We start from the raw sequence: 15,316 nt of genomic DNA, 5'->3' as shown, positions 1-15,316 counted from the left end.
CACAAAAATGTTATAATGGTTATCTTGGGAGAGTAGAATTAGATGGAGATATGGACAAAGACTCAAATTTTACATTTTGAACTTTACTATTTGAACTTTTTGTAACATTTTTTGGCAGTGATTATTTTTTGTAACTCAACTAAAATCTTCTGTTTGTGCCAGGCACCCTTCTGAGCTTTGAGAAGACAGCAGTGAATGAAGCAGAAAAAGTCCCCTGTCCTCAAGGGGCTTACATCCCAATTGGGGAGTAATACAAAACAAAAAACCTATACAAATGTGCTATTATAATATAATAAGTGACGACATGGCCCATGGAAAAAATAATTTTTAAAACTAAAAGTGTTCATTTTTAAAAGTTATTCTATTCTGACTTGTTCAGATAATCTTGACTTTAGAGACCAGGATTCTTTACTGGCCTGGGCAAATAGCAGCACTGAGAGAAACGGGCCAGAGGGCCAAGCCTCAAAGCCTTGAACCATTCGGACTCTTGCCAACACTCTCTCCATCCAGCACAAATGAAAAGGCAGTTTGAGATGCCTGCGTTCTTTTGGCACAAGAGTGATGTCAATCCAGAGAATTTGACCTGGCTGGTTGTTCTTGACTGGAGCCCAGCCCTTTTCTCACTCAGTTTGGGGCCAGAACTCACTGCTGTGCCAGTATATGAAGGTGCCAACCCTGCCTACCCCACATACATAGCCTGCTTCTTCTTTCCAGCTTTACCAGCTGGTTTCCATTGGCTTCTGGCCTGCCTTGTCTGACAGCTGCCTGAACATTGGGACTTAAAAATTAGTTCTAAATGCCTGAGTCCAGCCACCACATTCCAACCTATTTCTAGGACAACATCTTCTTTCTTTGGCTCCCTGAGAAACTACTCTTCTTTTTCTGTTTCTAAACTGTTTCCATTCCTAGTTCAGGCTGAGGTCTCCTCACCTGGAAGTGTAAAACTTAGGGGTTCCAGTTCCTGCTCATAGCCAAGGGGAAGATGCTGTTTTCACTAAATTCCTCTAGTCAAAGAAGAGGTAAGACTTGATATGATATTAAAGAAACACAATAAAAATTGTATGCATACTAACATTACGAACATTTAAAAAATCTTCTTTGTTTTTATTCCAATCATGAAGGTAACACAAGCCTGTTGCAAAAACTTTAGAAAATACGGTAAAAATAATTTATACTTTAATAAATTATTTTCATTTTTATCTATTCTTGTGCTCATATGTTTATTGCTGTTATTGGTTAAATATATTATTCATGCATTTGGGACAAAATTTCAAAAGTAAAATCTCACTGTTTCCCTGCCACCCAGTTCCTCTCCCTGAAGCGAACTGTTCATCACAGTATCCTCTTTTTCTTTAGTGAAAACTTTTATATTTAAAATTACCAACTGGACTCAGTTTAGATAACCCCAGTTTTGTTGGCAACTTCCAAAGCATCGTAATCAGGAGCCAGTTGAACATACGCTTCTTCTCTCCATCAGGCCCTATCAGGGTGCTCACCTTGGCCACGTCAATGTCATAGAGCTTCTTCACAGCCTGTCTGATCTGGTGCTTGTTGGCCTTGATATCCACAATGAACACCAGTATGTTGTTGTCTTCTGTTTTCTTCATGGCTGACTTGGTGGTGAGGGGGAACTTGGTGATGCCATAGTGGTCAAGTTTGTTTCTCCTAGGGGCACTCTTCTAAGGACATTTGGGCTGCCTTCTGAGCCACAGTGTTTTGGGCAGTTGGAAGGTGAGTGATGTCCGTATCTTTTTTCGTGGCTGTGGATGCCTTTCAGCACTGTGTTCTTGGCCTTCAAAGCCTTTGCTTTGGCTCAGCTTTGGGAGGGGCAGGGGCTTCCTTCTTCGCTTTCAGCACCGTCTTTGTGAAAAGTCACAGTATTCTCTTATAATCCTTTTCATTTCTGTAAAATCTGTAGAAATGTCCTACTTCAATAAACCTTTCTCTGCTTCAAACTCTGATGTTTCAGTTTATTTGGCCTCACTGTGCATCGGGCACATGAACTTTGGTAACAATTTCTTTTCTGATTTTAATACTTTAATTTTTCTTGCTTTGTATCTTAGTCAATCTAGCTAAATATTTGTCAATTTTTTTTTAAGAAAAAGCTCTTGGTTTTATTGATTTTCTCTATTGTTTTTCCATTCTATATTGTATCTGTCTCCATTCTGTTCTTCATTACTCCCTTCCTACTGCTAGCTATTGTTTTAGTTTGCTCCTTTTTCAAGCTCCTTAAGGTGTAAAGTTACTTTATTGAGTTACTTTGCCACTCTCTCTATTATGTCAATGAAAAATCAAATAACAATCAAGCTAAGAAGAAAGAAAAGAGAATATTATTCAAGACAAACTGAGGATTATAACCCGGGAAACAGATTCTCAGAAACTCTGAGAACTGCTCCATTGATCAGGAGTTAGAGATACAGTTTTATACATTTTTGAGATAAAGAATTAATGTACCATATTGAAAGGTTAGCATTGTGCACACAGTTCATCAGTTTTTTTGTTTTTTGTTTTTAGTCAGTTATGCACGTACAGAACAAGCCCTTGGTCAATGTGACCCTCTGTATGAGATGAAAAAGAAATATTAATCATAGAATTACAATGCTGGCATCTGAAGAAAGGGACCAGCTTTTTCTCAAAGTTTGATTTCATCCTCCTGCTTTGAGAAGGTCTGGGTAATGTATAATGTAGATGCACAGTGCACATTGGGAGAGGCCTACCATAAAGGGGTCATGTCATTTTTTTTTTTCCTTTCTGTCTTAGTTTGATTGTCCAGCCATAGAAAATTTAAGATTTTTCCTCACCAACTATATATGTAGATATTATTATTTACTATTTTATTTAAAAATTATCGTACACTAACACAACGTTGTAAAGCAACTATATTCCAATAAAAATTAATTAAAAAATAAAAATTATTATACAGTATAACTGATTCTTTACAGTATTGTTCTATGAATATTAGCAAATATACAGATGTGCATAACCAATATCACAATCAGAATACAGAACTACTACTTGTTCTGTTAATTACTAAGATAAGTGGTAAAATCTCCGACTATAACTGTGACTTGTGTATTTATTTCTTTCAGAATTGTTGCCAGTAGTACAAAGAATTTTTTTCTTGAACCATTTGAGTGGGATATAAAGTTACTCTTTTTCATTTTGTAATTAATCAATATTTTATGATAGATATTTCAAAACTATGTAAATATTCTATTTTCATCAAACTTTAAATTTATTCATTGATTTTTTTATCAACATAAATTCATGATTTCATATTTTATCCAATGAGTTATAGTCTGTTAATATCATTATTTATTTTGGGACCGCCCTGGTGGCACAGTGGTTAAGACTCCACGCTCCCAATGCAAGGGGCCCGGGTTCCATCCCTGGTCAGGGAAATAGATCCCACATGCATACCACAACTAAGAGTTCGCATGCCACACTAAAGAGCCTGAGTGCCGCAACTAAGGAGACCACCTGCTGCAACTAAGACCCAGCGCAACCAAAATAAATAAATGAATAAATATTTTTAAAAATATATCATTATTTATTTTGCAACTCAAGCTATACCCAATTTGGCCACTGGAGCCTCTTCAAGCTGGCTCTTGTCCTTTTGATATGTCCCTGTCATTCTTTGAGTACTTCCTTGTTTCTTGTACAAGATGCTCCAGACTCATCTTGTATTTTTCCTTGCCTGTAACTAACCCTGTAATTAGCCATTTCTCCAACAACTGAAAAATATTACTTAGAACCAAGATCTTAACACTAAGTATATTCATTGTCCTTGAGGTGTCACTGCTCCAGGCCCGTTTGGTAGACACACTCAATTACATTTATATTCATTCTTACTTCCATCTATCTATTGAAAACCATGAGTTCAGACTGATACCTCCAATTTCAATATCCCCAACATCACAAGTTTCAGTCTACTTTTCTCCCTTCACATGTTTTTAACTCTAATGATGGTAAGAAAATCCAGGCCACTATTATCGTAATATTGTTACTTATTTTTTATCAATGTACCAGTTTGTAACCAATCTCTTATTGCTGCACCCTTCTCTCTCCTGTGTAGATGCCCACCTTATCCCATTTGACTCCAACACCTTGAACCAGGTTGCCCTAGATGGATGCATTTTTCACCCAGTTTTGACTCTGACTCCCAGTACCAGGCTAGTACCATCACAGCCCCCTGCATGGACACTCTCCTCAACATTCTTTGGCTTTGAAAACCTGCTTTGAGCTGCCCCTCCTCAAGGATACCCTTGTCACCTGATGTGCAGAAGAGTTAATATAGAAGGCCCGAGACTGCTATTGCTAGAAGGGATTGTGTACAAGTTTGGTCCTTGGCTGGCACCTGGTACCTTGGATTTCAAGAGGGTTCCCACCTTCCCCATACTGATAAGAATGGTTCACTGTGCCCAAACTTTTTGTATAAATAATGTGGTTTATCCTGAACAACTTGCTTTCCTTGTGGGAATCTGGAATTTTTGTACATACAGGCATGGAGTACCTTTGTGACCAACTTTTTTTTTTTTTTTTTTTTTTTTTTTTTTGGGGGTGGTGGGTCTTTATTTCTGTGCTAGGGCTTTCTCTAGTTGTGGCAAGCGGGGTGGGGGGGCACCCTTCATCGCAGTGCGCGGGTCTCTCACTATCGCGGCCTCTCTTGTTGCGGAGCACAGGCTCCAGATGCGCAGGCTCAGTAATTGTGGCTCACGGGCCCAGCCGCTCTGCGGCATGTGGGATCTTCCCAGACCAGGGCTCGAACCCGTGTCCCCTGCATTAGCAGGCAGATTCTCAACCACTGCGCCGCCAGGGAAGCCCGTGACCAACTTTTGATAAAAACCTTGGGTTCTGAATCTTATGAGCTTCCTGATAGATAACATTTCACACATGTTGTCACTGTTTGTTGCTGGAGGAACTAAGCATGTTCCCTGTGATTCCACTGAGAGAGAACTCTTAGAAGTTTGTGCCTGGTTTCCTTTGAACTTTGCCCCATATGCCTTTCTCTTTGCTGATTTTGGTTTGCATCATTTTGCTGTAATAAATCATAGCCATGAGTATGACTGTGTGCTAAGTCCTGCTAGTTAATCATTGAACTTGGGGGTGGTCTTGGGACCTCTGACACACCTGGCTTGGGCTCTGAAACTCCACACTGGGCTGCTTCTCTATAAGGACACCCTCCCCACTCTGCTTGGGTTTTAAACCCCTATGCTGACCGAGTCTCCTCGTTCTGTCCAGGCTCTGACACCCTACACTAGCCCACCCCATTTCAGGGACAATGTCCTCACACTACCTGTTTCCAGTTTTTAGCTATCGTGACTAAAACTGCTGTGAATATTTGTGTATAAGTCTTTTTCTGGACATGGACATGCATTTTAAACTATACTTAAGAGTGACACTGCTGGGTCATAAAACAGGTGTTTGTTTAGCTTTATAAGAAACTGCCAAAACTTTTCCCAAAGTGGTTGTACAATTTAATACTCCCACCAGTGATATATGATTACCAATTATTCTGTAAAAACTATATAATGAAGAAAAAAGTCTTTTATAGTTACCCATCTATTTTTGGCACTCTTCATTCCTCTGTAGGTCTGCATTTCCTTCTGCCATAATTTTCCTTCAACATTTCTTGTATTTTAGGTCTGCTGATGACAAATCTCTCAGTTTTTGTTTAACTGAAATATCCTTCTTTCACCTTTGTATTTGAAGCTATTTCTGCTGGATTTAAAATTCTCAGTCCACAGTTTTGATTTTATTTTCTTTAAGCACTTTAAGGAAGTTGTTCCATTTTCTTCTTATTTGCATTATTTTTCTATAAGAAGTTTGCATTCATTCTTTTTCTGTTCCCCTGAACGAAATGTGTTTTTTCTCCAAAACCCCTCTGGCTGTTCCAAAGATTTTCTGTTCATCTCTGGCTGTCAGTATCATCATGACAGGTCTAAGTGTGTTTTTCTTTATATTTATCCTGCTTGGGGTTCAATTAACTTTTTGATCTTCGGGCTTATTGTTTTCAACAAATCTGTAAAAAAAAATTGACCATTATTTTAAAAAGTACTTCAAATATCCTAATTTTTCTCTTCTTTCTTTCTGAAGTTCTAATTAGACATATAATATGTTGGACTCTGCCTTTTTCTCTCTGTGCTACAATTTGGAAGATTTATTTTGCCCTGTCTTTAAGTTCACTGGCCTTTTTTTTGTAGTGTCTAACTTGATGTTAAACCCATCTAGTTAATTTTTCACTTCAGGTATTGTATGTTTTAGTTCCAGAATTTCTGTTTTGTTCTGCTTTACAGGTTACATTTCTTTAGTGGTATTTCTTGTTTGCCCCCTTATTACGTTCATGGTTTCCTTTAAATCCTTAAACATATTCATAATAGCTTTAAAAAAAAAGTCATTTCTGGGTCTCTATTGACTGATTTTTCTTTTGATTATAGGTCACCTTTTCCTGAATCTTTGAGTGCCTAGTAATTTTAGATTGCATGCTGAACATTGTGGATCCCATGCTATAAAACTTCTTGATTTTATTTTCTTTTTAAAAAAAATTAGGCTGCGGCACAGCAAAGGAAATCATCAACAGAATGAAAATGCAACCTACTGAATGGGAGAAGATATTTGCAAATCATGTATCTGATACGGAGTTAATATCCTAAATATATAAAGAACTCACACAACTCAACAACAACAAAAACAAACAATTCAATTGAAAAATGTGCAGAAGATCTGAATAGACATTTTTCCAAAGAAGACATACAGATGGCCAACAGGCACATGAAAAGATGCTCAACATCACTAATTATCAGAGAAATGCAAATCAAAACCACAAAGAGAATGACTATTATCAGAGAATGACTACTATCAAAAAGACAGGAGGGCTTCCCTAGTGGCGCAGTGGTTGAGAGTCCGCCTGCTGATGCACGGGACACGGGTTCATGCCTCAGTCCAGGAAGATCACACATGCCGCACAGCGGCTGGGCCTGTAAGCCATGGCCACTAAGCCTGCGCGTCCGGAGCCTGTGCTCCGCAATGGGAGAGGCCACAACAGTGAGAGGCCCGTGTACCACAAAAAAAAAAAAAAAAAAAAAAAAAAAAAAGACAAGAAATAATAAGTATCAGAGAGGATGTGGAGAAAAGGGAGCCCTGTTGGTGGGGATGTAAATTGGTGCAGCTGCTATGGAAAACAGTATGGAAGTTCCTCAAAAAATTAAAAAGAGAACTGACATGAGATTCAACTATTCCACTTCTGGGTATTTATCTAAAGAATACAAAAACACTAATTTAAAAAGATAAATACACCCCTGTGTTCATTGTGGCATTATTTACAATAGCCAAGATATGTAAACAACCTAAGTGTCTATGATTGGATGAATGGTTAAAGATATACAGATTACAGTGCAATACTATACAGCCATAAAAAGAATGAAATCTTGCCACTTGCGACAACATGGATGGACCTTAAGGGTACTATGCTGAGTGAAATAACTCAGGGGGAGAAAGACAGATACCATATGATTTTACTTATGTGCGGAATCTAAAAAACAAATGAACAAACAAAACAAAAACAAACTCATAGATACAGAGAAAATATTGGTGGTTACCAGAGAGGAAGGGAAGTGTGGAGAGGATGAGATGGGTGAAGGGGATCAACTGTGTGGTAATGGATGGTAACTAGATGGTAACTAGTGGTGATCACTTTGCAGTATATACAAATATCAATTTATAATGTTGTACACCTAAAATTTATATAATGTTATATATCAATTTTACCTCAGTGAAAATAATTGAATTTTGTTCTGTAGATGGTTAATTTACTTGTGCATCAAATCAATCCTTTGAATCTTGTTTTTAATCTGTATTAGTGTATGTCTAAAGCAGCCTTTTCTCTAGGGTTAGATTAGCCCTAATACTAAGGCTTTGCCTTTCTGGTGTCTTTTCTGAATGCCAAACTTGGTCACGAGCTTTTTTCACTCTGGTTTAGTGGAACTTTAATGTCTTCCAGTCCCATGTAAGCTCTGGAATCTCCACACAGCTCACAGCTTTCCAGTATCCATTATTTCGCGAGCATTTTTCTTTGCTCCACCTCATGTGGTCTTACGCTGGCTTGTGCAGGTTTTCAACCAAAAACCCAAGGAGATTCCTATGCAGCTATCTGGAGCTTCTTCTTTGTTCCTCTCTGGTGTCCTGCCCTGCAAATTCCAGCCTTAATGGTAGCCTTGAACTCCCATCCTGTTCTCTTTGGCCTAGTAATACCACTGTGCCCTCTTTGGGCTACCCCTTCTTGTGCTGTGGTTCAGAAAGTGCCTTTAGGCAGAAGACCATGTAATCATGAGACTCATTTGTTTCTCTTCTCTCAAGGATCATAGTCCTTGACTGACTATTGTTCAGCATCTAAAAACAGTTGTTTCAGATATTTTGCCTAGTTTTCTAGTTCTTTGTAGTGGGAAGGCTGGTCTGGTACCAATTACTTTGTCATGGCTAGATAGGGAAATCTCAAATTGGCTTTAGGTTTTGCATTATATTTTAAGAGGCTTTTCCAGTGGTTTCTCTTGGGGAGGGTGAATAGTGACTTGGAAGGAAGTATTGGGTATTCTGGGTGTTGGTACTCTTCTGTCTCTTGACTTGGAGATGCCCCTCTTGAGTCTGTGAATATTCAGCAAGCTGCAAACTTAAATTATGTCCATATTTCTTTATGTAAAATATATTTTAATGTCTTCCTTATTCCAATATTAATTTTAGATCCTTAAAAAAGCTTTTCAACTTTTATTAGATAAATATTTGCTATGCTTGCACAAAGGCTAGACCTCCAGGGCCATCAAGTCAAGACTGAAAGCAGAAAAGCACTGTGTTTGCTCTAGAGATTAGGAGGGGGGAGAAAAAGTGAGGTGCTGACAATAAGAGGGAAGAACAAAAATGTCTAGAAGAATTTATTAACTGTCTCTCTGTTTCTCTTCAAACAATTCAATAATCTCTACATTATTCATTATTGTTTTGTGGAGTAGATTTTCCTTTGGGTGTGTGATGGGTGCTAAATTCTGTTTTAAATTTGCACAGGGATAAAATCAGAGGCTTTCTTATAGGTTATACTAAGAAAGGTCTTTCTGCTCAAGATAATAAAAATGTTTTTTCTATTTTATCTTTCTATACTTTCATAGTTCTTATTATTAAATTTAAAGCTTTAATATCATCTGATAATTAATTTTGTATATAGTATATGATAGATATCTGATTTTAAAAATTGGTTAGACAATTATCCTAGTACCATTTATTAAATAATCTATCCTTTTTTCTTCTGGTTTAAAATGCCTCCTTTGAGTCATGTGGGACCCACCAGCATGCACTGAATTGATCTAGTTGTGCCTTATACACACACACACACACACACACACACACACACACACACACGCAGAGGCATAATGATTGATTTTTTAGAATGAGTTCCTCTAGGATAGCCCTTTTTTCCTCTAAATTAGTTTTTTCTTTAAATTTAACCTTCAGTTTTGAGTCACTTAGCTGCCTGTTGCATCAAATGATTCTTTGGTTTTACAGGTTGTCTCCCAGTGATGCCAGATGGGATCAGCACAGCCCCAGGTGCTAGTTGCTAATGCCTATAAAATAACACCCCCACACACAAAGGAGAATCATTTAAGAGTTCTTTGGACTTCATATTCAAAAGTAGCCAAAGAATTCAAGTGACAGGTTATCCCAGAAAATTTTTTGCAGTTAGTGAAATTAGGCTATAACTAAGAACATTCAGAATATCACACACACAGTTTAGGTATTCTTGGTATAGTGGTGGGACAGCAGTGATTATAAAATGAAAGTAATTAACATGTGTATGCTCTGTTGGGGGGAGAGTAAAGAGAAACAGGTGTTCAGCCTAGAAAAACATTTCTCAGTGGATTTCCTATGAAGTCAATGTGTCTTGGGTTTAACTTTGAAACAAATTAAAAATTTTTTAAATTAAAAAAAAAATGCCTCCTTTATCATATACTAATCCCTATGATTATATGGGTCTACTTGATCTCATTTGTTTACCTACATTTTTCCTGACCCAGTACACCCCTGTTTTAATTACTTTATAATATTTTTTATATCTCCTGATACAGGTCTACTCCTCTCAGCCTTCTTTTTTCATTTGTGCATTTAACTGTCTAGTGATCATATGCATTTGGAGAGCTTTCATGTATCTCAAAGGCATTCACTGTACAAAAACATATTGAGAAAGGCACCATGCTGAATCACCAAAGGGGCTTATAGTCTGGTTGCAGATAATAAGTAGACAATTAGGGGACTTCCCTGGCGGTCCAGTGGTTAAGACTCCACGCTTCCAATGCAGGGGGCATAGGTACAATCCTTAGTCAGGGAACTAAGATCCCACATGCCATGTGGTGTGCCCCTCCCCCCCAACAAAGTAAACAATTAAATATAATTAGATAATTACTAAAATAGAGTCAATCCAGGGGAGGAAGTGCCTGTCATGATTGGTAGGTACCTTTAGGACAACTCTTCTAAGATAAGCAGTAATTGATCATAGAGAAACACTGCGGGGAAGACATTCAAAGCAGAGGGACAACTATTGCAAAGGCACAGTAGCACAAATGAGTATGGTGTGTTCAGGGTACTATATGTGGTCCGGAATGGTTTCTTTTATTCATTTATTTGTTTATTCGTGTTAGATTCAGAGTCAGCTAGACCACTTGAGCTTGTGTCAGACCATTAAGGGCTTCAAGATTGTCTCTCAGAGACCACTCTAGTGGTAATATGGAAAATTGCTTAGAGGTGAGTGAGAAGAGAGGTCATGAGATCTGAATGAGGAAGGTAAGGAAGAGGAGATGGAGATCTGACTAGACCCAGTGTTTGGATGTGGTGTGAAAGACAAGAGGAATTCATTCATTCATCATTCATTCAACAAGTTGAATTTAATGAATGTTAAATGAGAGTTCTTAGGTTTCTGGCTCAAGCATAAGGGGAACTGATGGTGCCATCTCCCAAGACTGTGAATACAGGAAGTGTTTAAAGTTTGGAAGGATAAAGTTGATTTCAGAGTTGGATATTCTGAGTTTGAGGTGCTTGTGGTACACCCTGGTATAAATGTCTAATAAGTGTTATGTGTATAGTTCTGGTGTTTGAAATAAAAATTTGTTATCTATGTATGTATAAGTGGTTATTGAAGTCATGGCCAAGATTGCCTAGAAAAAGTTTGTAGACTGAGAAGAGAGTGGATATCTAGGGGAGATGCCAGCTTTTAAGGGAAAGGAAAAAAGAAGTTTCCTCCAAAAGAGTTTACTAAGTGGTCAGAGAATTGTCATGGAAACCATGAAGGAGGGAGCAGTTAATGTATTAAGCAATGGAGAGAGGTAGCAAATGACTAAAAACTGAATCCAATGAAAAGAAGCTCACTGGTGACTATAAGGAGAGGAGTTTCAGGTGAGAAAAGATGATAGAAGTCAGGAAGCAAGGAAGTATAGATAGACAGTATCCAGAACAAAATTCAGCATCTTTCCCTCCAGTGTGACTCCTCTTCCTGTTATCTTAGGCACAAATATTCCACTCAGCCTCCTAAACCAGAAATTCCTTGAACACCTAATCCCTTCACTCTCATTTAATATCCTTGTCTAATTAGGGCATTACTCCCCTAGATTCAACTTCCTTAGTTAACATTTCTAATATTCCAGAAGGATAAATCCCAAATATCATGATTATCTATGGATGGTGTTATTAGAGATGATTTTTATATTTTTCTGTTTGTTTTTTCAGTTTTTTTTCTGGAATAACTAGTATGTATTTACTCATGTAATTAAATAAAAGTTTTAAAATAATTTTTCTCACATTATCTCATATCTGACATCATCTTTGTTTCCAGTCCACTACCCTGGGTCTAGCTGGGATTATTACAATAACTTCTAAGCTTCTCTTTCTGCTGCTAGTGTGGCACTCCTCTAATTCTGTCACTGGGCAGTAAGGATAAGCTTTGTAAAATACAAATCTTAATACATCTCTCTCCAGTTAAAAAAGTTCTTCAATGGTTTCAGATATCTTTCAGGATTAAGTTCAAACTTCTAGCACTTTGTGATAATGCCCTTGTCTTATCTCACTTTTTTCCATTCTCCTATTCTTTGCTTAAAGCTCCTTTTCAAAGATAAGCAGTGGTTAAGAATCCGCCTGCCAATGCAGGGGACACAGGTTCCATCCCTGGTCTGGGAAGATCCCATATGCCGCAGAGCAACTAAGTCCCTGCACCACAACTACTGAGCCTGCACTCTGGAGCCCACGAGCCACAACTACTGAGCCTGTGTGCCACAACTACTGAAGCCCACACACCTACAGCCCATGCTCCGCAACAAGAGAAGCCACTGCAATGAGAAGCCCGTGCGTTGCAACGAGTAGCATGCAGCAATGAAGACCCCATGCAGCCAAAAATAAATAAATAAATAATAATAATAATAAAAAAACAAAGCTGTTCACAAAAGCTGTTTTCTCCTCCTTTCCTTTGTTAATTCCCTCTCATCCTTTAAATCTGTTTAATAATCATTCTCCTTAGGAGACCTTCACTGCAGCTCCATTCTAATTTAGACACTCCTCTCTTCTGCTATTGCAATCTATACACCTCTCAGTGTCATCACACTGTATTAATGAACTTGTTCATCTTTTCCTAATTTGTTGGCTATTTAATTTTTCTTCTATGAATTTATTATTCATATCTTGTCCACTTTTCTGTTGAGTTGTGCTTTTCTTATTGATTTGTAGTAATTCTTATTTACGTGACAAATATTTTTTCTCAGTCTGTTCCTAGAGTTTATTTTTTGGTGCTTAAAAGGTTTTTTTTAGTAAAATATATCAAGGGTTTAAGTTAATAGTTTTGCATCTTGCTCAAGAAGACCTCTATTCCAAAGATATAAATTTACTTGCTTATGTATTCCTTCTAATATTTTTGTTTTGTTTTTTATAGTTATCTCTTGGAATTTGTTTCTGAATAAGCATCATCCACATTATTAGTCTCTGGGTATTTTTTTTTTTTTTTTTTTGGCTACATTGGGTCTTCGTTGCTGCATGCGGGCTTTCTCTAGTTGCAGCGAGCGGGGGCTACTCTTCATTGTGGTGCATGGGCTTGTCATTGCAGTGGCTTCTTTTGTTGCGGAGCACAGGCTCTAGGCGTGTGGGCTTTAGTAGTTGTGGCACATGGGCTCAGTAGTTGTGGCTCACAGGCTTAGCTGCTCCGTGGCATGTGGGATCTTCCCAGACCAGGGCTTGAACCCATGTCCCCTGCCTTGGCAGGCAGACTCTTAACCACTGCGCCACCAGGGAAGCCCCTCTTCGTCATTTTTTACGGTTGAAAATCTATTCAACATATTTATTGAATGCCCTCTTAGGTGTTGGCACTGTCATCTCCTGGGGGATACAATGGTGGACAAAAAGACAAGGCCCCTTACCTTAATGGAGCTTACATTCTAGAGGTGGAGGCAGACAATAAACAAGTAAAATAATCCAAATAATTATTGCTTTTAATAACGACCATGAAGGAATTAAATGGGAAGCTACCTCTTAGAGTGGTCACTGAAGGTGTTAATATAAGTAGGCAGAGGATGTGTACATAAAACAGTTCCACTGAATGGTTCTCCCATCATTTACCTAACCATTCTTTGGTGTTGGGTTTTTAGATTGCTTCCCCATTTACTATTATACTAAGAAATAATCCCGTTAGGAATAACTCCCTCTGCATGTTTATTCCCACAGAATAGCTTCTTAGAAATTTAATTACTGTATAGGAACAATCAGTATTTTTATACACATTACCAAGTTACTTAAGAGGGAATTCCAATACATTCACCAGTAAGCTGAATACCGCTCTGAGAGGTAGAAGTGGAAAAAGTAAACGCCAAAAAAGGTACGTTTGGGATCTGAGAAAGGAAAAGATAAATATGCTGACCTGGATTTACAAATGAGGGGTGGCAGGGCGATGACGTGGGAAAGCATTGGCTTGGGAACAAGAAAACTGGATTCTAAACCGATTTCTGCCACCCTGTGACCTTCACAGATTACGGGCTCCTTGAGCCTTAGTTTCCTGAATCTCGGTGGATTCGGCTCAGGCTTTATGTTTTCCAACATCTTCAGAGCAAGCATTGTCTAGCCCCTCCAGATTCGAGACAGATTCTCGAATTGGTAGAGAAGGGAGTCAGCTGACTCAGCATCCACCACGAAACTCCAACTAATCATTCCCGGGCACTTCCGGTCGCCAGGACAAAGGCATTACAGTCTCTGAGATCGCACTTCCGGATAATTAGAGCTGCGCGTTGGATGCCTGCGTCTCTGAGTCACACCCGCTGACTCCGGTACCGTGACTGCGCATGCTCCGCGCAGTCATGGAGCGGGGCGGGGCAGCAAGTGGGGCGGAAGGGGACCTTGACTAGTCTCGCGGTTACTGGGCGGGCGCGAGCGCGCTATCCTCGGGGGCGGTGCGGGGCGGAGCCTAGTCCGAGTAGGCGCTGCGGATCCGGGCTTAGTGTTACTGTGCTTGCGGGCCTGAGGTCGTCTCAGGTGAGGTCGTCGTCCCGGAAGTGGCTGTGGCTGTGGCCCCTGGGTGTTGTAAAGAGCCTGCCGCGTAGTTGTTGTTAAGGGGCCGCGGCATCACCCCGCTTCCTCCACCTTCCCTGCAGCAGCCATGACGAAAGGCAGAGTTGTCGAAAGGTCGCAGACGGGGTCACTCCATACGACCCCTCCGGGGGACAAGGCAGCGGGGCCGCGGGGTCCCTCGGCGCCAGGCAGCGGAAACCACCTGAAGGGTGAGCTCTTCTGGGAGCCAGAGCTGCGGCTGGCCCAGCGGCGGGAGTGTGCCGGGAGGGGCTTCGGAGGAGAAAGGACCCCAGCGGGTTCAGGGGATTTGCGGGTGGAAAGGGGGCCTGTTGGCATCTAGTGGCGGGAGCAGAGTCGGGGACCTAGGCAACGGCCTACCACAAGGCTGGACACCTAGTGGGTTCGTAAATGCTTTTTCAGTTGAGTTCAATTAGAAGAAGGAATGACACTGGCTGGTTGACGCTCAGGGAGATTGTAAGATTGATAATATTGAAGTTAGGCAGAACTGGAAGGAACATTAGCATTCGTTGATTTATTTTTACAGATGAGAAAACTGAGGTCCAGAGTGGATATATAACTTGCACAAAGTCAGAAAGCCAGATTAGTGAAGTATTGGCTAAAAGCAAGGATTTAACTACATCCAGGTGCCGCTTCGAGGTAGCAAGAACACTTGGGTTTGCGTCCCTGCTCTACCACTTACGACTTTGGACTTGTTACCCTTCAAAAGCTCAGTATCTGAACTGTA

General features: G+C 39.6%; 1 protein-coding gene, 1 long non-coding RNA gene and 1 pseudogene across 3 annotated transcripts in view; 1 reads left to right on the top strand and 2 right to left on the bottom strand.

Moving 5' to 3' along the window:
* Positions 1-1,116: 1,116 nt before the first annotated feature.
* LOC101329504 (large ribosomal subunit protein uL23 pseudogene) lies at positions 1,117-3,723 on the bottom strand (annotated as a pseudogene).
* A 1,835-nt stretch (positions 3,724-5,558) lies between these two features.
* Positions 5,559-14,237, bottom strand: LOC141279260 (uncharacterized). The gene is made up of 2 exons (XR_012333231.1): positions 13,928-14,237; positions 5,559-6,022 (listed from the first exon to the last, which is right to left on the bottom strand). It is a non-coding gene; the product is annotated as an uncharacterized lncRNA (long non-coding RNA).
* A 226-nt stretch (positions 14,238-14,463) lies between these two features.
* Positions 14,464-15,316, top strand: part of TMEM41B (transmembrane protein 41B) — a 30,754-nt gene continuing 29,901 nt past the window's right edge. The window contains exon 1 of one of the 2 annotated variants that reach the window (XM_073808602.1): positions 14,464-14,780. In XM_073808602.1, the coding sequence (XP_073664703.1) occupies positions 14,660-14,780 (121 nt within the window). In that variant the 5' untranslated portion in view covers positions 14,464-14,659. The remainder of the gene's footprint in view (positions 14,781-15,316) is intronic. The other variant, XM_019948311.3, reaches the window with a different exon arrangement.

This window comes from Tursiops truncatus, chromosome 8 (assembly GCF_011762595.2).
Source record: "Tursiops truncatus isolate mTurTru1 chromosome 8, mTurTru1.mat.Y, whole genome shotgun sequence".
NCBI lineage: Eukaryota > Metazoa > Chordata > Mammalia > Artiodactyla > Delphinidae > Tursiops > Tursiops truncatus.
This window is presented reverse-complemented; position numbering and strand designations above follow the sequence as displayed.